The sequence below is a fragment of the Tamandua tetradactyla genome, chromosome 15 (assembly GCF_023851605.1).
Source record: "Tamandua tetradactyla isolate mTamTet1 chromosome 15, mTamTet1.pri, whole genome shotgun sequence".
Taxonomy (NCBI): domain Eukaryota; kingdom Metazoa; phylum Chordata; class Mammalia; order Pilosa; family Myrmecophagidae; genus Tamandua; species Tamandua tetradactyla.
Window position 1 is genome coordinate 79,870,020 of NC_135341.1, and position 21,958 is coordinate 79,891,977.

The 21,958-nt window shown below is 35.2% G+C and overlaps 1 protein-coding gene across 5 annotated transcripts in view; it reads left to right on the forward strand.

Annotated features, from left to right (window-relative positions):
- The window catches only part of PPP2R3A (protein phosphatase 2 regulatory subunit B''alpha), a 255,930-nt gene that overhangs the window by 95,556 nt on the left and 138,416 nt on the right, over positions 1-21,958 (forward strand). For 4 of the 5 annotated variants that reach the window (XM_077130191.1, XM_077130188.1, XM_077130189.1 and 1 more), the window contains exons 3-4: positions 9,069-9,335; positions 17,056-17,159. In XM_077130191.1, the coding sequence (XP_076986306.1) occupies positions 9,069-9,335; positions 17,056-17,159 (371 nt within the window). Of the gene's footprint in view, positions 1-3,478; positions 4,342-9,068; positions 9,336-17,055; positions 17,160-21,958 lie in introns of those variants that run through there. The other variant, XM_077130192.1, reaches the window with a different exon arrangement.

Consider the following 21,958-nt stretch of genomic DNA (forward strand, 5'->3'; position numbering starts at 1 on the left):
GTGTCAGAAAAGTCTTTGTTGAATAAATGACCTTGCCCACAAGAATGTAGATACTATTGGAAAAACAATGATCAGATTGTAAAATGAGTAAAAGTCTTTTTACTTGACTATGATTGAGATTGGTAGTTATTCAGTTATTCAAAAAGGAATCAAAATGATATTCATGTGTGTATATATATTAATGTTTTGACTGTAAAATGTGTTTCCTAAGCATTTTAGTATATCTTAAACATTTTATTTTAACTCAAGACAATATAATGTATTCGGATAGGTTTGATATAGTCAAACCCTTTTCTTTCAAAATGAGTCTGATGGTTGGAGTTGCATGACTTCTTTCTTTAATAAATTTTACTTATGATACATTTGTTGACAGATTTCCAGTTTCAGTTTCTTTAAAGTGAAAAGGGAACTTAAAGTTTATAGTGAAGCAAATTCAATATAGATACTCTCTAGATTTTCATGGTTTTTCCCCTTTATCTCATCCATATTTAATTCTACAGGAACATTTTTAGTGGTGTGCCTTTACTGAGTCTTTATAAAGCATTCAATTTAGTTTTTTTCTTAATTTTAGAAACGACTTTTTTCCACACTCATATTGCATTAGTTTATATAATACATAATCAGATTGCATAATTAAGCACAACTAGCATGAATATATTGGGGCAAAGACAACTGCCTCTTAATAAGTGCACATCTCAGCTACTAAGACAAAAAATGTGAAAGCTATGCTAAGCCCCAACCAACAATATTCCTGAAAACCCTAAAGAATACCCTGGGCTCTATCTATGATTCTATATAAAGTTTTAGTAAAAGTTTTTTTGTTTTTTTTTTTCAGAAACTTAAAACCTCCAGATGTTCCTATGAAATATCAGTCTTTCCAAGAACATTTATCAGTTGCAGTCCTCTGCCCCGTAATGTTAATACCCCTTTTTGGTGTGGTTATTGCCCAAACTCTTGAAGATTGAGAGATTGATCAAATGAGGAGGAGTCGTAACTGTTAGGATTTAATTTGATTATCACTACTGAATCATTATATAGATATTTCTTTTTAGTTTCTAGTATTCAAACAGCCAGAAGGAAATACCTCAGATTGTTGAACTGTAGTCCAGTAGCCTCGATCTTTGATAGTGATTGTATAATTTATAGCTTTTATCTTATAATCATGTGATTGTAAAAACTTTGTGACTGATAATGCCTGTGCCAGTTTGAAACTGTTGTATACCCCAGAAATGCCATGTTCTTTCAATCCTAATCCATACTTGTGGGGGTAGACCTATTGTTGGGTGGGGTCTTTTTAAGTTGTTTCCATGGAGATGTGACCCACCCAGTTATAGGTGGGACCTTTTGATTAGGTGGTTTCCATAGAGATGTGTTCCTTTAAGAGGGAACCATTTTGAAAAAGCTTTAGAGCCAACACAGGCAGAGACATCTGGAGATGCAGAAAGAAAATGCTCCTGGGGAAGCTGTTTGAAACCAGAAGCCAAAGGACCAGCAGACAATAGCCACGTGCCCTTCCAGATTGGCCTTGAGTCAGAGTGTCTTTCTCTGGATGCCTTAGTTTGGGCATATTTATGGCCTTAGAACTATAAATGTGTTCCCTTTTATAAAGGGAATTTATACCCATTTATGTTATATTGCATTTCTGGCAGCATGAACAAACTAAAATACCCCCTTTACCCAGAGTATGGTTAGAAGGGTAATAAAAATAAACACAGGCATGGGGAAAAAATATAGAATATGGGATACCTAGAGATAGACAGAAGCTACAGATGGGAGCAGTTACCTAATATGTATAGAATTGTTAACAAGTTTGAACTTAAATATTTGGGAATGGCTAGAGGTGATGGTAACTTGTTCTTGGGAGTATAAGAAATAATGACATAGGTAAATTTGATTGAAAGTATTTGTTTGCAGTCATGTATGAAATAAATTCTGGTGTGAACCACTATAAATGTAAAAAAAAAAAAAATAGTAGAGGGACATATAGGAAAAACACAGCTATTGCAAACTGTGAACTATGGTTAACAGTAACATTTTAATGATCTTCAACCAACAGAAACAAATTTACTGTACCAATACTGTGGGTGCACAATAGGGTGGGATAAGGAGTATGGGAGGATTTGGGTTTAATTTTTTATTATTTCTGTTCTGGAGTAATGAAAATATTCTAAAATTGATCCTGGGGATGTATACACAACTACATGATAATACTCTGTTTCAGTGATTGTATACTTTGGATGGTTTGTGTAGGCTGTGAATATATCTCAATAAAATTGAAAAAAAAATGTGAGAGCATACCAGGAAGAAATAACCTATTAGACATGAATCAATGTGCCTTGGTTGCTGTATTTTACAGGATAAATGGAGGGAACTGACTATTGCAAAGAATCAGCTAGGCATTTAGGAGAGATTATACAGTAATTTTGGTAAACATTATATGTATAAACTAAGAACTACAGAAAGGGGGCTTATATACTTAGAGAAACCTTCATGAAATAGGTAAAACTGAGTTGGACTCTGAAGGATAATTAGAGTTGATGTAATCTGAAGAGAGGGATAATTCTCAGGAAAGAAGCTGAAAATTCACGAAAGCTGATGGAAGACACAGGCCTCCCTGAAGCCAAGGGCTGGTATTGGAAGAAGACAAGAGAATATGACTTGTGTTTAATAGATTAAACTCAGTCAAGTCCAAAGACCTAGTTTAATTGTGATAAATAATGAGAGAGAGAAAGGTATTTGGGGGCAGGAAGATAAGGAAAAAATGTAGGAACGCAACTTAGAGGAAAGAGTTAATGTGTAAGGACAGTGAGGGAGAAGCGTGGGAAAATAAGGAGGGTCCGAGTTGAAGAACTAGAACAGTGCTTCCTAATCATACTCCTCTTTCAACCACAGTACATATTGACAGCATTCAATTAAGATTTTGTCTGAGCAAACAAGATACCACAACTTAAAAAAAAAAAGTTTAGATGTACACATATTTTATAATGCCCAAGATACACATTATAAAGAGTTATCAGAATGTCTTGAAATCTGATTTTATTTAAGTTACAGAAAATAATGGAAAGCCAAAGAATAATTTCCACTAACTTAAATTAGACAAAATATGCTTTTTTTTGTAGTGCTATTTGGTTTATACTTTCTAGAAGTAGAAAATAAATGGAAGTTTAAATAGTCAACATACTTAAAGATTCACATGTTGTAAAGAACTGTATGAGCAGCCATTTAACACGTGATAAAACACTAGAATATTTTAAAAATCTGAGATTTCTTTAAAGGTCTTCAAAGAAAACAATGCCTCAAATTCAAGATGTACTATGTTATTACTATTTGGACATTTTTTACATACTTATTTTAGCCACTTTTCATGTATTTACATATATTTAAAACTTTTCTCAAGGTATACAGTTCTGCTTTCTTAATCAGCACATTTCTCAATAAATTTTCAGATGTATCCAGAATCACTTCAAAAAACTATATTTGATAACTACTATAGTCTTCTGCTAAGAAGTATCTGATTTTAAAATTTGAGACCAACAAAATCCGTTTGTGAATTACCATTTGAGGATGAAAATTTTTGTTTTTCTCCATAGTTCAAGTTTTAGGTATGCTTCTAGTTCAAATACAAAAATAAAAGACTGTTCTTAAAATGACAGTTTCAAAGGCGAAGTTCAGCCACTTCTTTTTCACACAATTTTTAATGGCAAAAGCCAAAAATGTTGTACATATTGTTTTTCTTCTAGTTTGAGGAGAAACTATTTTATGTGAATTGACACCTCACATAGGCTAAGTTTAAGAAGTTAGTATTATCTGAGAAGTTGCTATTTTTAGGTCCAGCTGTAATGCTTCTAACTTTGGGGTTTGGAGTAGTAGGTGCTTCCTTTCCCAGAAGTCTCTGTATTCTCAACATGTGCAGGTCAATTTGACATAAAGCTACAAGGAGCAACGGGCCCATTGCAGGCTGTGTTTCTAACTTGAAAATTATGAGCAGGTATTGGGAGCCACAGACTCTACTTGGGAACCAGTTGCATGTTGGTACAAGCATGGATTGTGATCCCTGGAGGCTGGGAGAGCACAAAGCTTGAAACATAATTTCTTTGGGAGCTAAGAAGGAAAAAAATACCTTTCTTCCTGACAAGATTGAAGACATTAAATCTGACCATCTTCAGAAGTGTGCTGGACAGTTTCTAAGTAAACGTTCACTTTTCAAAGATGATGATCAAGGAAACATCTCTACGAAGGGACCCGGATTTAAGGGGAGAGTTAGCTTTTCTGGCAAGGGGCTGTGATTTTGTTCTCCCGTCACGGTTTAAGAAGCGGCTGAAGTCATTTCAGCAGACACAGGTTTGAAACTTGGGTGTTTCTTTAAAAATACTTTTATTACTAATAACTGCACCCAGTGAACTAACTTACAAAATAATCTTACAGCTCACTTATATCTTGGTATTAGATCAAGGAATTAATCCGTGTCCTCTATTCAGCTATTTGCAGAAAGCTATTTGTAGAGAGATTCCAACAGGTTTAAAAATAGACCTTCTGGACCTGGAGTACAGTACTCACATTTTTCTCTTGTAGAAAAGGGAATCCAGTTTTATAGGCAATAAATACAGCTTAACAAATATTTTTAAATTAGTAGGAAAAATATTGGGATTTTTAAATAGAAATATTTTTGGACAACTAGTATTTTTTTCTGTTAAAAGCCTTGTTGGCATATTGAATCAGTAGTTTTTATCTCTACTAATACACATATTCTGTATCAACTTTAAAAAATACTGATCCTGGTAATTTTTTTTTTAAAGGAATAACTTTTTACATATAGACAGTTGTATGCATGTCTGTAATATATTGTGTGTACATAGTGAAAGGTGGTTGTTACTTCTAGTTGTGAAAGAATGTCCTTTCAGCAAACTATGAAACTGAGTAATTTCTGCCTAGGATATCATGCTTTCTTGCTTATAATTTTAGGACCTCACCAAGATTGCCTAACACTGAGTACAGTACAAATCAAAGGCCATACAAATGATGGTCATCCAAAATCTATCAAGAAACCTTATCAGAGTTATTCTGACCCAAAGTAATTTCAAGTTATTTGGGTGAGCCATATGAAATTGTCTTTTTTGTAGATCAAAAATAATCAAATATTGGAAATGCTATAGTGACGTGATACTGTAAAAAACTATTCAGCATGAATTTCAAAATGACCTGTGTTTATAACAAAAATTAAAAATGGAGAATACAGATACCCAGCTAATTCTAACAACAACAACAAAATATATATATATATATATGGATTATATTTTAATGCCGTTTCTAGATTTGACTGAAATAGCTTTATTCAAAGTAAGCAGACCCTAAATTTGCCAGTAAATCTGGCAAGATTTATATTACTTGTTTTATTCCAGAAGGTATATAATGGGTCAGTTTTAGTAAACAACTTTAAGGTTTAAATTATATGTCTCTGTTGACATCAGTGGACCTTCAATTGATGTAACTGGAAGTTGAAAGTAAATGTGTTCTTTTTATTTTCCTTTTGATATCAACATCAGTTTTATTAAACATGGAATTAACCAATGAACTAATTAATACTTGCCTGTCAGTGAATTCTCTATGTTGAGAATTATATAAGAAAAGAGTATTACGTAATTGAATATTTTCCCATTCAAATAAAAACTTTGACAGATAGCCAAGTTTGTTCTGAATGTCACTTATTTCTGTCAAAGTTAACACCAGAAGCCTTGCTCTAAACCTTCCCTACTATCGTGTGTTCACCAGACTATCAGGTTTCATCCCCGCTGGCACCAGTGCTCTTATCTTATGGTCATAAGTATCCTGAAATTATCCAGCCTATGTCATACCATAGGAAACATTTTTGGGGGGAAAAAAGAAAAAGAATTTTGATGAGTACACACTTGTAGTCTTATAGGTCTCTTTCAGCATAGAATGACAGAAAGAAAATGACACTATTATAAATGACCTAGATAGAGGCCATAAAGAATTATAGGCCATGTATTAGAATATTTTTTTAACTTTTTACGATCCCATTTATTTGAATTTTGAAACAGTTATTTTTTACTGTAATAAAACAACAATACATTTATTTACTCAAGTGGTACTATAATGAAAACCTGTACCCTGGTTTTTTGTTTTTTTTTTTTGCATGGGCAGGTGCCAGGAATCAAACCCGAGTCTGTGGCATGGCAGGCGAGAACTCTGCCACTGAGCCACCGTTGCCTGCTCTGGTTTTCATCTCTTAACACATGGTGCTACTTCCGGGAAACTACCAAATTCCATTTCTTAAACTGTTTCTTCTGGTGTTTACCTCCATATTTCTTCATAATATGCTTATACTGCAAGTACATGTTAATAAAGTTCAGACATTATCTAATATCTTTAGCATTTTCGTACATAAGGATACTGGTATCTATCTATCTTGGTAAAAGTACCCTTATATATCATCACCAATCGGGCCCCATCCCCCTTCTCCCTTATTCTCCATATAATTACCACAATTGTTTGCTAAATCAGTAGTGTTTACATTATTATCATGACTATTTTTTTCACTGATAATCTAAGTACTGTATTCCTTTTTATGAATAACTTTTTCTTTTCTTTTATTAATGATTATCTTTTTTAAAACTTTTAAATTTATATACTATAATATAAATACAAAGCAAAAAAAAGGAAAAAAGCAATAGTTTTCAAAGCACTCTTGAACAAGTTGTTACAGGTCCAGAGTTTGTCATGGGCTACCATTCCATCCTCCTGGATTTTTCCTTCTAGCTGCCCAAGAAGATAGGAGGCTAGAAGGAGTAAATATTTTTTTATCATCACAAGTCACATTTTTTTTCTTTTTTGTGAAAAATACCCAATATATACAAAAAAGCAATAAATTGCAAAGCACAACACAACAATTAGTTGTAGAACAGATTTCAGAGTTTGGTATGGGTTACAATTCTACAATTTTAGGTTTTTACTTCTAGCTGCTCTAAAATACTGGAGACTAAAAGAAATATCAATTTAATGACTCAGCAATCATATTCGTTTGTTAAACCTTACCTTCTCTGTAAATTCCACCAACACCTTTGATCTTTCTATCCCACTCTTTAGTATGTATAGATTTTTAAAACAATTTCTACTTTAGTTGATTCATAGGGCTATGTAATAATATTTGCAAATTTAGCATTAAGGCAGAGAGAAATGTTTACAAAGATTAGATTATCAGGTTGTTATATCAAAAGTGGTTTGTAACTTTTGTGAAGTGAAATTTCTTTACAAATGTAAACTATTATTTTGTTATTTAATCTGAAGGACCAAGCCAACATTAATTTAATCTTTTGAGAACCCCACCCTTTGGCCTTGTTATTCATTTTTTTAAAATGGGGACAGCTCAGTGCCTAGCACTGTTACCTACATTATATCATATAATTTGTTTTAAGTAGTAGACATTATAGTTCCTGTTTTATTACCATGATTCTAAAAGGTTAAGTAACTTTCCTGAGGTCACAGAGCTGGTAAGTCATCACTGTTTTTTTGTTAAGCTTTTCATATTTCATTGGCATCGCTTCCTTCTGTGCTGTTCCTTCTTCAAGTACTGCTTTATGTGGGTGATATCTTGATATTGCAGTAAAGGCTTGGTATGACATCTGGCCTTCATATGCCCAACAGTAATAATTTATGACCAGACTCCACTCTCTTTATTAATGTAGGATATTAATACATGGGAGTTGGGCCATTTTTAACAAAGCAGGAGATTCAACCATATTCATCACATATTTATGTGAATGAAACTTATCTCTGTAATACTCATGATTTTCAAGGGCGGCTAAGATGTTTATTTTGAATTTAAAGATCATATTATAAGCCCATATGTCAAAAGGAAATATGACACTCAGATCTACTTCTTATAGATAAATTATTTTTCAAATTTAGAAAAGGCGTTATAGTAATTTAAGGAAGAAGACCATTTGAGTAATAATTGTGTTCACAGTAAATTGTAAGTAAATTTACCTAGTCAACAGTCCTGTCTTATCATACACTGTATAGCATGTAGTACAGTGATATGCTTATGTAGAATCATAATTAAGCACAATTAAGCACAGATATTAGAACTGTGAAAGTCCTCATGGATTCCTTTTTGCTTTTTCTGCTGGAAATCTCAGAACTAAATTTAGTGTTCACTGGTAAAATAAACTCCTTACTGAATGTACTTATACTTCCCTTCCTGTTTCCCTAAATCACGGTTAATCTCAATCTTTCCATCTGCCCCCCACCAAACTTTTTTTTTTAACTGTTCTTATGTCTCTTTATAGTAGGGCACATCAAATCCTTTTTGGAAATAGGGAAGGTTATAAATTATAAATGGGTTAAACTGTAAAGGGAATTTGTGATGAAATTAATAACCAAAGTCCTTGCCTTTTAGAGAGTACCAAAAATGAGAGAAACATGATCAGGTCAGAAAAAAATGGCATGCCTCTAATGGCAGGTAAATCAGGCTGGTAAAGAACTTGCCAAAACTAAAATACTTTAATTTCCTTAATGAAGACTTTACTTCTCAGCATTAGGGACAGGCAGTGATTATACCTAAGCAAAATCAAACTAGAGAAGATGATGAAAGGAATCCCTCCCTTCACATATTTTAAATCTATGTATATAAAAAGAATTTATTCTATCTGCCTACTGAAGGAAAGGTAGAAATCCACAGGCAGACCAAGAATAGTCTTCAAAAATAACTTATTAATCAAATTCCAACAGACAGAACGTACCTCAAGAGATCCTTAATATGTCAGATTATTCTGAAATGTCTGCCAAGTTATTGATGGGAAAATATACTGTAAAAATTTTAAAAGATAAATGAATGAAAACTGAAATACTGGTAGTTAATGTATTTATTTAGTTTGGGTATGCATTCCCAAATAGCACGCTTACCACCCTCTAAAGTAGAATGAGCTCTTCTCTCAACAGTTTCTAATTGTGTTTTCTTCTATTTATGCTCAACTTTTCTTACTAGTGAGGTTTCTCAAGAAATATATACTGTTTAGAATTTTTGTCTCACAACCACATTTTTCTTCCAGATTCAAAATAAACCAGAAAAGAAACCTGGAACACCACTTCCACCTCCAATCACCTTTCCAAGTAGCCCCCGACCTCTCTCCCCTGTTCCTCATGTGAATAATGTTGTGAGTGCACCATTGTCCATAAACATTCCACGGTTCTACTTTCCTGAAGGACTCCCGGATACCTGCAGTAACCATGAGCAGATTCTTAGCAGAATCGAAACTGCTTTTATGGATATTGAAGATCAGAAAGTGGACATGTATGAAATGGGGAAAATTGCAAAGGTAGAGTAACTACTAAATTATTTTTAGTCTCCCTTTCTCTAGCAACCTCAGTCTCCCCCTTTTCACTGCCTCTCAGCTCTGTGTTTTTAAGCATGCATAGGTTTTTTCCAGATTGAAAAACTTGTTTGATTTGTACATCTTTAGTCTTATTATATAGACTGTAAGTTAGAGAAAACTAGTAGTTTTCCAGTCCAGCCTCTCCTTTAATATGGGAACCCCATCAATGACATCACCTACAAAAATATATTGATACTCTGTTTGAATGCTTTCAGTGACTAGACACTCCCTTCCTTGTCAGGCAACTCACATCATTAAATAGCTCTGCTTGTTAGAAAGTTTTTCCTTGTGTTGAATAGCGATCTTTTTTGTTTCCACATGTTGCTCATGATTTTTTCTCCTGGAGCCAAGCAGAGAACCATTAGGCTAGTACAACACTGTCATTTTACAAAAGGTGACACTAGGACCCAGAGATAAATGGATTTGTAGTACAATTTGAAATTGAGACTTGTGAGCCCTCCAACTTTGTTCTTCAAATTTGTTTTGGCTATTTGGGGTCCCTTGCAGTTCCATGTGAATTTGAGGATCTGCAAAATAGCTGCTGGAGATTTGATAGGATTATATTTAATTTGTAGATTGTTTTGGGTAATCCTGACATCTTACTACTAAGTTTTCCAATCCATGAACATGGTATGTCTAGCCATTTATTTAGGTCTTCCTTAATTTCTTTCAGCAGTCCTTTGTAGTGTTGAATATACAGGTCTTTTATATCCTTGGTTAAATTTATTCCTAGATATTTTCTTTTTATATGCTATTGTAAATGAATTTGTTTTCTTAATTCCCTCTTCAAGATTGTTCATTGCTAGTGTATAGAAACACAGTTGATTTTTGTGTGTTGGTTTTGTGTTCTCCCACTTTGCTGAAATTGTTTATTAGCTCTGGTGGTTTTCTTATAGATTCCTTAGGATTTTCTATAAGATCATGTCATCTTTAAATAGAGATAATTTTGCTTCTTCCTTTCCAATTTGGATACCTTTTTTTTTTTCTTACCGATTGCTCTGAATAGAACATCTAGCACAATCTTGAGTAGCAGTTGTGAAAGTGGGCATCTTGTCTTTCTCCTGATCATAAGGGGAAGGCTTCAAGTCCACCATTGAATATGAGGTTAGCCATGGGTGTTTCATAAGTGGCCTTTATGTTGTTGAGAAAGTTCCTTTCTATTCCTAGTTTCCTGACTGTTTTTAGCAAGAAAGGATTCTGAATCTTGTCAGATGCCTTTTCTGTGTCTACTGAGATGATCATGTGATTTTTCCCCTTTATTCTGTTTAACATGGTAAAGTTGTAGTTTGCTAGCTGCTGGAATGCAACATATCACAGATGGATTGGCTTTTAATAAAAGGGGATTTATTTCATTAGTTCTTCAGAGGAAAGGCAGCTAACTTTCAATTGAGGTTCTTTCTTACATGGGAAGGCACAGGATGATCTCTGCTGGCCTTCTCTCCAGGCCTCTGTGTTCCAGCAACTTTACCCAGGGTGTTCCTTCCTGAATCTCCAAAGGCCTGGGTTGAGCTGCAAGTGCTGAGATGAGGTATGCTGAGCTGCTTTGGCTGTGCTACATTGAGCTCTCTCATTCAGGCACCAGCCAATTAAATCAAACATCATTCAAAATAGCAGCACGCCTGTTATCTGACTGCAGATGTAATGAGCAACAGATGAGGTTCGCACGCCATTAGCTCATTTCCAAAGCAATGGATCTAGGCACCTTCACCTGGCCAAGTTGACAACTGAATCTAACTGCCACAAGTACATTGATTGATTTTTATATGTTGAATCACACATTCCTGAAATAAATCCTACTTGGTCACTGTAAATAATCATTTCATGTGCTGTTGGATTGGGTTTGCTAGTATTTTATTAAGGATTTTTACATCTAAATTCATAGGGAAAATTGGTCTGTAATTTTCTTTTCATTTGATATCTTACCAGACTCTGCTATCAGAGTAATGCTGGCCTCACAAAATGAATTAAGAAAAGTTCCCTCCTTTTGAATTCTTTGAAAATTTTTCAGAAAGATTGGCTACAGTAATCAAAACAGTGTGGCATTGGCATAAAGATAGCCATATAGATCAATGGAAGAGAATTGAAAGTCCAGAAATAGACTCACACATTTATGGCCAATTGATTTTAGGCAAGGACACTAAGCACATACAATGAGGAAAGAATAGTTTCTTCAACTAATGCAAAGGAATGAAGTTGCACCCCTAAGTCCCATCATATATACACATTAACTCAAGAAGGACCTAAATACAAAAGAAAAAACAAGTAAATTCTACTTCATCAAAATTTAAAAAATTTATTACATTTAATTAAAAATATGTGTGCATAAAAGAACATTATCACAAAAGTGAAATAGTCTACAGAATGGAAGAAAATAGTTTCAAACTATTTCAGGTAAGGACTTAAAATGCAGAGTATATAAAGATGACAAGTAGACAACCCAATTACAAATTGGCAAAGGACTTAATAGACATTTCTCAATAAAGCTATAAAATGGCTAGTATGCATATGAAAGATGTCAATGTCACCAGCCATTAGGTAAATACAAATCAAGACCATTAATGATATAGCACTTCATACCCAGTAGAGTGGCTACTATTAATAAAAACAAAAAACCACAACAGAAAATAACAAGTTTTGGAGGAGATGCAGAGAACTTGAAACTCTAGTGCACTGTTGTAAAATGGTACAGCCACTGAGGAAAGCAATATGGATGTTCCTTAAAAAGTTAAATATAGAATTACCATGTGACCTAGTAATTCTGTTTTTCTGGTATATACTCAAAGAAAGTGAAAATAGGGTCTGAAACAGATACTTGCACATCAGTGTTTATAGTAGCATTATTTACAATAGCCAAAAGGTAGAAACAACCCAAGTGCCCATCAACAGATGAATGGATTAACAAAATGGGGTACAAACACAAATGGAATAGTATTAAGTAATGAGAAAGAATGAAGTTCTGAGACATGCTGCAAGGTAGATGAACCTTGAAAACACTGTGCTCAATTAAATAAGCAAAACACATGACACATATTGTATGATGTCACTTATAAAAGATGTCTGGAAATAGCAGATTTTCAGAGACAGAAAGTAGATTAGGGATTGCCAGAAGATAGCAGAACAGGGAAAGGGCAGAGTATATGTTTCGTAGATATAGAGTATATGTAAATAAAATAAATAAAATTTAAAAAAAGAAAGAAAGAACTTGGTTTGGCTCTAGTAAACAACCCTTTTGTACTTTCCAGTCTTCCAACTGTTCTAATTTAAGATCTCAGCCCATAATGCCCAAACTACTGTAAAACTCTCAGTAACTGGATTCCAAACGTCCAATCTCGCCTCAGAACAATTAGTACTGAGCATGACCATCAGATTATATTTGTTCATATCATTGCCTAGCTCAGAAATCTTTATGGATTCCCATCATCTATTAGCAGTGTTTTGTTTTAGTTGGGTTTTATTTTCATCATGTATGTATTTTGAAGAGTCAGATCATACCTCAGGATTTAGCAGTGATTCAGGCAATGCTTCACAAGGCAGAGGAGTTTCATCTGCTGAGGTCTGTCATGGAGGCAAGTGAGGACCACATGAGTGGGGCTCCCAGCACCCCACCCACTCCACTGAGAGGGATTCCTTTGCTTACAGAATAATATTTAAAAGCTTGGAAATTATTTTTCTTCTAAGTAGTCTTCAGGAAAAAACCCAAATTTCTACTCCTGGCATTCCAGAGCCTTCATAATACGATCCCAGAGGTCTTTTCTAAACCATCTAGCACCGTTCTGTGAGCCTGACGCACTTGCCCTCTCTCTCAGGCACACCCCTGCCTTTAGGCTCTCCTAGTTTTCCCCTACAAAATGGTCTTCCATTCCTGCCACCCCCCGTATTATCCGTCCTTCAAAATCTAGCCTCCATCAAGTCTTCAGAGAACTCCCTAAACCCTACTCTAGTCAAGCCCTGCCCTCTCCCTCACCTCTGACCTCACAGAGTATCTGTAATTGCTATTAAAGTGTTTGTAACTAAAATGGTTTCAGGGGAAATGAAAAGGGCTTCTTTCTTCTATTCCCCATTTCTACACCCTCCATCTTAGAATTTGATTGTTGATCCCTTAGATATCTTCAGTGAAAAACAAACTCATTCTAGAAATAAGAGCTCACTTGTTTTCCACTCAATTTTACATGTGAGGAAACTAATGACTTACCTGTCATTACAGAATTAGTTCATATCAGAAAACAGGCTCTCTAATCCTGTAAGGATCAAGTGAAATAACAGGCACAATGTATTTGAAATGTTAAAAAGAATGTTAGAAATCTTGGGTAATCATCCCAACATTAGACAGCCTTGCTTTCAGTTCTTTATGTTGGTGGTCCATTCTTAGATCAAATTATCGGTGTTAATCAAGTTTTCTTTGCTCCAGAAAACTTTGATTACCTTCAATTGACTCTTGCCTTTCCTGTAAATCTAAGTTTCCTAAACCCATTTTCTGTATCTCCCTGTATTCTTATGTAAAAAGACACTGGCTTCTTCTCTCTTTTGTCAATAAAAGTCTATTCTGTTACCTTCAGATTAACCTTCAGATTAATATCATTTTTGTATTATTTTATTTTATTTTTTAATTGATTTTTGTATGCTGTATGGCAGGGTCACATTTCATTCCTTTTCCATTTGAGTATCCCATTATTGCAGCACCATTCATTGAATTTTTTGTTTGTTTTTTGTTTTTGTTTTTGTTTTTGTTGGTTTCTTTCTTTGGGAAGTGCATGGGCCAAGAATCAAACCCGGGTCTCCCACATGGCAGGCAGGAATTCTACCACTGAACTACCCTCACACCCACTATTTTATTTTTTATTGTGAAAAATAGCATATATACAAGAAGAAAATAAATTTCAAAGCACACTGCAGCGAGTAGTAGAGTAGATTTCAGAGTCTGGTGTGGGTTACAGTTCACAATTTTAGGTCTTTCCTTTTAGCTGCTCCAGCATCCACCGGAGACCATCAATTTAATAATTCAACAGTCATACTCATTTGTTAAATTCTATCTTCTCTTTTGTAGCTCCACTTTCTCCTTTGATCTTTCCTCCAACCTTTAAGGGCATTCTAAATTTTTCATGTTGGAGAGAGCTGTTGATAATAGGGGATAAGGGGGATGAAACTAGTTGATGTTCTGGAGAGGCTGGCCTCTCTGGGTTTCAGGATTTATCTGGCCTAGGAACCCATCCAGAGGTTGTAAGTTTCTGGAAAGTATCACAGTCCATGGAACCTTTATTGAATCTCAGATAAAGCCCTAGGTATTCTTTAGGGTTGGCAGTGATGGTTTTGGTTGGGGATTGTCAAACCATGATAAGTAGCAATATCTAGCTGAAGCTTGCTTACACGTGGCCTCTAGAATAGCCTCTTGACTGTTTTGGAACTCTCTCAGCCACTTGTACCTTATTTGTTATAATTCTTTTCCTTCTTTTGGTCAGGAAGTTATTGTTGATCCCACAGTGCCAGGATCAGGCTCATCCCTGATAGTCATATCCCATGTTGCCAGGGAGGCTTTCATCCCTGGATGTCATGGCCCAGGTAGTGGGGAGGGCAATGATTTCACTTGCAGAGTTGGGCTTAAAGAAAGAGAGGCCACATCTGAGCATCAAAAGAGGTCCTCCACAAGTAACTCTTAGGCATAGCTATAGGTAGACTAAGCTTCTCTACTACATAAATAAACTTTGCAAGAGCAAGCCTCAAGATCAAGGGCTTAGCCTATTAAGTGTTAATCTATTAGTGATTTACTAATCCTCTTGAGTGCACATATATGCATTTTAACAGTCTTCTGGAGAAAAGACCTTAACCCAAGGAAATGAAAGTTGTTTAATAGTGGAAGTAGCCCCACAAGAGGTATACAACACACAGCCTCTGCTAGTGTTAGAGCTGAGACTGCTGATTACTTCCTGAGGTTGACCTAAAAGTTCCTGGTCTCTTCCAATTCTGAAGAATCCGTGAGGGACTATAATGGTGGGAGTTTCAACACTTTGGCAGGCAGTTCCAATCTCTTTCTCTTTCTATTCGTGGTTCTGTATCCTCACCTCCATAATGCAGACTATTCTTTCAGCTTTTCCAGTAGTTGCCAAAAGGCTTTTATATCTAAGAGCATTTCCTTAGCAACCACCATTCTGCATGAAAAGAGAAAGTGGGATTGGGAAAAGTGGATTTGAAAGTTTACACACCCAAAGTATACTAATTGTGAACTTTGAACCTTGACAATAATAATTTATACGACGAAAAAATTCTGCCTGGTTGGTAAGCAGCAGTGTTTCCCCATTCTTGATCTCAGTGAAGGTATTCAGGCTCTAGATGTAAGAAATCTTAAATTCTACCGTGTATGTTCTGCTTGCAGAACATGATTTAGTGACCCTGGCAGCAACAGCAGCTCCTTATTTCTTCCTTTATTTACCTCTCTTGGTTTGAGTCTTGCCTACTATACCTTCATCTCTGACATGAACACAGCAGCCTGGGATATTCTCTCAGGATAATTAATATCAGACCAGGTACTCTTCAGGCCTCTTTCGAGATCCCATATGCACAGAAGCCTCATACCAGGTGCAGCCTGAACCTAATGTGGGTACACGTCTAGACTACTTCCAAAGAGAAGCCTCCCTCTGTAAAATGATGAAGGCTAAATTGATCTATATTTAAAGTGAATAATGAGAATATCTTTAATAACAGGATGTAACTTTTTAAAGCGTTTCAGATTTGGGAATGTTTTACATGTCTGTACAAAAAAAATCAGGGACTATTTCTCTGAAAAATATTTTGAAATTAATATTACTTATAGGAAATAATTTTCCCCCTTGGAAAAAAGCAGATAAATTTGGTTAGGAACTCTTTTTTTTAACTGTAGAAGGAAAATTTTTTTAATGAAAGGAAGAACTTTTTATTGAGAAAAAAATCAATATCTTTATAAGTATTGAAGTTGTTTTATATTGACTCCCAGTTCTTCCTAAAGCTTTTGTAATATATAATCGTTTGGGGTAGTTAACTAATATAGAAATATGTACATATTATATATATATATAATTTTCTATTTTTAACCTTCCATCTTTTACCTGAATCGTAACCATTTAAGTAGATTTGGTGACTGTTTTCTTAAACAGTCTAGATTTTTCTGGTTCTTCTTAAACCTGGTACTTAATAACATAATAAGCAAAGGACAGAGGGGGGAGATAGGTAGTTGAGTATACTAACACCAGATGTCCAAGTAATAAAGGTGACTGCGTTTTCCTACTGATGGAAGAAAGGGCATCTATAATCATGCCATTCAGCCATTTATTTTTCTTTCTGGATGGTAGAAAAATTGTGGTAAGAATGGTAGAGGAGTCTGGTTGCTTTAATTATCAGGATAGAAGAAACGTCACTATAAATGAGTTTGGAAAAAAAAAAGGTGAACAGATTTCCATTTTCTACATTTAACATCTATTTTTTGTGTGTAACATATAATCCTCTACTTTTGTTTCCTCTCTGTCTCTCTTGAATGGACCCTAGTTGACATATTCGCCTATGCCCCAGCTCTGCTCTCCTGAGGGCCCTTCTGTACAGTGAGGCATGGCAGGGGAAAGCCACAAAGACCCTTTCTTTGGCCATGTCATTTTTTCACTGCCTCGTAGCTTATACTGTATTTGTGTTTTATTTGCAGGTCTGTGGCTGTCCTCTCTATTGGAAAGCCCCGATGTTCCGAGCTTCAGGGGGAGAAAAGACAGGATTTGTGACAGCACAGTCATTCATCGCCATGTGGAGAAAGTAAGTATGTTAACAGTCTTTCTGAGGCTAGGCAAAGACTTGTTTGGTTCTCATTACGTGCTTTATAAAGGTCACTTGTTTTCTCATTTATTCATTTTCCCTTTGCCCTTTATTTCAGCAGTAAAATTCAATGATTCACAGCCATTTATACCCACGCACAAGTTCTTTCCTATGAGCTGACATCTTACATGTCTTTAATCAATCAGTCAAGAAGATCCTCAGAAAAGCCTCTTTAATAGCTATTTGATAGTTTCTTCATTTTACTTATTAAATTCGGGTCTCAAGATTTGAATCTGGCAGCAGTGACAGAGAAGTACATAAGGACTCTGCTTTAAGGGGAGCAAACTCCATGTTCACATGGAAGATACAACATTCATTCTCATATGATTCAATCTAGATTTATATTTGGTTGACTTATTAAAAATAAATGAATTCAAATAGATTTTAATCAGCATTTTTTTAAAGTTCCAGTTAGGGAAATAAGAAATAGTACATTTATCAAGATACTCCTAGACTTTAACATCCTGGCAAATTTTCCTGAATTCAAACTCAACTATCTTCTCTTTTCTTCCTCTCTCTCTCTCCCTTCTTTCTTCCTTAGTAGATATTTCTTCAAATGGTTGTATTAATACGTTTTAAAAGAATGTCATTGCTTTTCCCATCTACATCTTTTAACTAATTTCCCTTTTTTATACATGGTCTCACTTTTTTCTGGGCTAGATATCCTTTCTGGTAAACTACTGGGAAATGCCCATTCATTCATTATAGATGAATATAATGAATGTTATATAATGATTTTAAATAATAATAATAACATCAGCATAATTCAGTTTAGAGATGCCATCAGATCCTCTCATACTACCTAAAGTCCCATAGTAGTATAATGCTTGAGAAATAGTAGATAATTAATAAATTCATTCTTATTTTTTAGCAGCAAGTAGAATGTACCAAATTCTTCAGTGCATTACATTAGAACTAAAGTGATCAGGGTATATAAGACTCTGCCAGTTAGTGGCTTTCTTCAAAAAAGCTATCTCAAGTTAAAAGTTACAAATGCTTCATGTTTTCCAAATGAACATTTGCCATTTTGTTATAAAGACTAGTTCTAAGTTGTCCAAATACCAAGAAATAAAAGGGGAATAGGAGATTCATTCCTGAAACATCATCAGGAAGTCAATTCCGTGGTCATCCTTCTTATAGCAAATAGAAGACTGCTAGATAGACATGGAAGGAGTGTTTCTTTTTTTAATGTATAGATAAGCAAGCATAATGTAAGGGAATTCCTTGGAGACTAGAAATAGCAAGAAAACGCTTATAGAAGTGAACCAGCAGCAGAATTTGCATTCACCCTTGGGGTATTTTCCATTGGTACTTCATGGGGGAATGAACTAGAACCTCGGATGTAAACAGCCTAGGACCTGAACAGTAGGAAAGTCACCATGGAATCTCTCTCCCTTCTCCACCAGGAAAGGTATGATTTCAGCTGGGTGGTAGGCTTGGGAATGTATTTATCTATTCTTATTGTTATTTACAATCAACATACAACAGCAGCAAATTTTAAGAACTTGCAGTATATAGATATTCTAGCTTCCATTCTGCAGTTTCCTTCATCCTATAGATAACAGGCTCTGAAAAGGCCTGAGCTGGATAGTGAACCAGGGTTAGAAAGAATGTAATAAGGGTATGACAAAACTCTTGTCAGAGGCATCTTCGGCCATGGAGTTTTGCATTGTTGGTGAAAACTAACAAACTGGGAAGGCAGCAAGAAATGAGTTATGATTGTTTAAGAGAAAGTTTTGACCAAGTTGGGAGATTAAAAAAATGAAATAGTCTATTCTAGAAGAGATTAGAACTGAAAATAAGAAATAAAATTTCTTTTAGTCTAAGTTATTTTGAGCATTGTAGGACCCTATGTTTGTGAACCTGGGGCTGACTGTAACAAAGTAAAACTGGCACCCAACTTAATTTATCTGCAGTTAACAGCCTAATATTCCAGAGAGTAACAGCCATTTCTCTAGGCTTAAGACTGTGTGTCCCTGAGATAGCATACTCATTTATGTTGGTGGATAGAGCAGCAGCAGCAGCAGCAGCAGCAGCAGCCACAACATCTGTATTTCTTTATTGAGTTGAGTCATTTAAATTTTATCTCTAGGGAAAAGAGACTTCTGCAAAAAGCAAAAGGGGAAATACATGAAGCACAAGTCTCCATTTTGGTTAACTGTAGGAAACTGCTTATGAAGTTGTATATAGCATGAGCAACTGTCCCTATCTTTTTATCATTAAAAAAAAAATTTATGAGTAGATAAGCATGTCTCTATATTAAAGCTTTATCCTACAGCCAAATACTAAAATGGTTTGAATGCCCTCTAGTGGAGGCTCCTCTTTGAGCTCTTTCAAAAGTGAGAGTGCTTTAAGGGAAACCCAAGTATGGCTGTTTTAGGAACTAAGTCACCAAGCATGATAGTTGAGTGATCATACTGACCCTAGAGAGGATATGTATTAATTTTTATAATTTTTAACAAATTGCACCTTTGCATGAAGCAACTCGGGCTCAAATATAGTATATTAAAAACTTACAATTATAAAAACTAACTGGTAGATGATACAGACTTAAATCATTTTGGTATGTCCATACACATACTGGGTTGCTCCAATAATAAGCTCTGTATAATCCTAAATAATAAAGATGCATATAAAAGTCATAAGCATAAAGGAAAATAATTTCCCTTCTATAAGAATGCTCATAGATTGGAGGATTCAGTGCCCCTCCTCCAAGTGGTTAGGATGAACCCCTTAAAGGGCTCTTCACCCCCTGCCTCTTCTGCTCTCCCTCCTTTCCTGGCTTTACTTTCCATTCCATATTTGTACCCCATATCTATTTTCCTTAGAGCCAGGACCTTTTTAGAAGAAAGACATTACTCCACAAAACCAGTTTTTTGGAATAGTTCCTCTCAGATGGAACCAATTAAATATTGCTTCAACTTTATTATGCTTTATTTTTACCTTTTCATATCAATATGAAACAATATTTTGCCTTACAAGCTCTGAAAGATACCTGTTTAGAATAGCAATGGTTAGCCTCTTCAAGTTTCATGACTTTTATCATCTCCTTTTCTCCTGCCATTTAGAGTTCACCAGCCACTAGCATTGGCTGACGGTTGTAATTCACCTTTTCTTTTATTTCATGCTTGTGATGGCAAAAGGTCATATCTGATTTAGTATTTTCTTCTCAGAATATTTCTCATCTGTCATGTCTATGCTGTTTCTATTCAACAGTGCTGTCCTTAAAAAAAATTCTCCTTTTCAAATACCTCATTGCTTTTTTTTGTTGTGATCATCCAACCCATTTTTAATCTTAAGAGATGATTCCTATCAACACCTATTGCATTGATCTTTTCCCGAATGTGTATTTATTTAACTTTGAGGGCTGTAAGCACATTAAAAATGTTAAAGAGACCTAAAATAAAGATCATGACTATTGCTGTAATAATCACAAATAAAGTCAGTTAAATATACATCTGTTAGTACACATTTTCTGAGTCTTCTCTCTCTCTCGCTCTCTCTCTCTCTCTCCGTGTATATATGTATGTGTATGTGTATGTATATATATGTATATGTCATTATGCTAGGTTAAGTGCTAAGGAAAAAAAGAGCTAGGTGCTAGAGGAATAAAATGAAGTTAACAGTACAGTGGTTTACAGGATATGTATAAATTAGTACAAAGATTAGAAAGGAATGAAGTTGTCAGGGAGGGCTTCTTGAAAGAGGTATATTATTAGCTGGGCCTTAAAGAATAGGCAGCATTAAGATAAGCAGAGATGGGGTAATATTCTAGGAGAGTAGAATAGCAGGAGAAATGGCACAGAAGCAGGAGTACATATGACACATTTAGAGAAGAATGGGTTGGGCCAACTGCCTAGAGTATGAGTTTATTTTAGCAAAGTACAGAGATAGGTAGGTTCAACCTCATTACAGAGGACCTTAAATGCCCAGCTTAGACATTTAGACTTAATCATGTAAGTGGGAGAAAAGTCCTGAATATTTTCAAGTAAGGGAATTATAAAATTAAAGTCTGTTGTAGAATGATGGACTGTCTATAATGTAAGGTTGGGTGAGTACTGCAGCTTGTTAGGACCTTCCCTGCTTCCAGCAGTCTCAGCATGAAGTAAGACCCTGGACTTTTGGTGATGCAGTGGGAACTGAAAGGAAGGAACAATTATCTAAAGCATTCTAGGAAAAATTCCTTAGGACTCCAGTATCCCCAACCAGATTCCACACACTTAGTGGACCAAGCAAGAAACCTAGGAATTGTCATGGACTTCCCTCTTTGTTTACCTCCACACCTATTGACTACCATATCCTTTAATATTCTACCAAATTTATTCCTTTGGCTCTGTCCCCCATTGCCAGTAACATTGCTTTTTGCCTGGATTAGTGCCAGTTTCCTAAACATTTCTCTGCCCCCAGTCACCATGATCATTTTGAGAACATTTGCATCACTCCAGAAGGAGAAATTAAAAGAGAAAAGAAAAAACTCATGCATTCTATACCCCTTACCCTCCCTCTTCATTCAATCTACACAATTTATTCTACTCCTTATCCCCTATATTATTTATTTTTATCCTATTTTTTTAACTCATCTGTCCATATGCTGGATAAAAGGAGCATCAGACACAAGGTTTTCACACTCACACAGTCATATTGTAAAAGCTATATCGTTATACAGTCATCTTCAAGAATCAAGGCTATTGGAACACAGCTCAGCAGTTTCAGGTACTTCTTTCCACAACTCCAATATA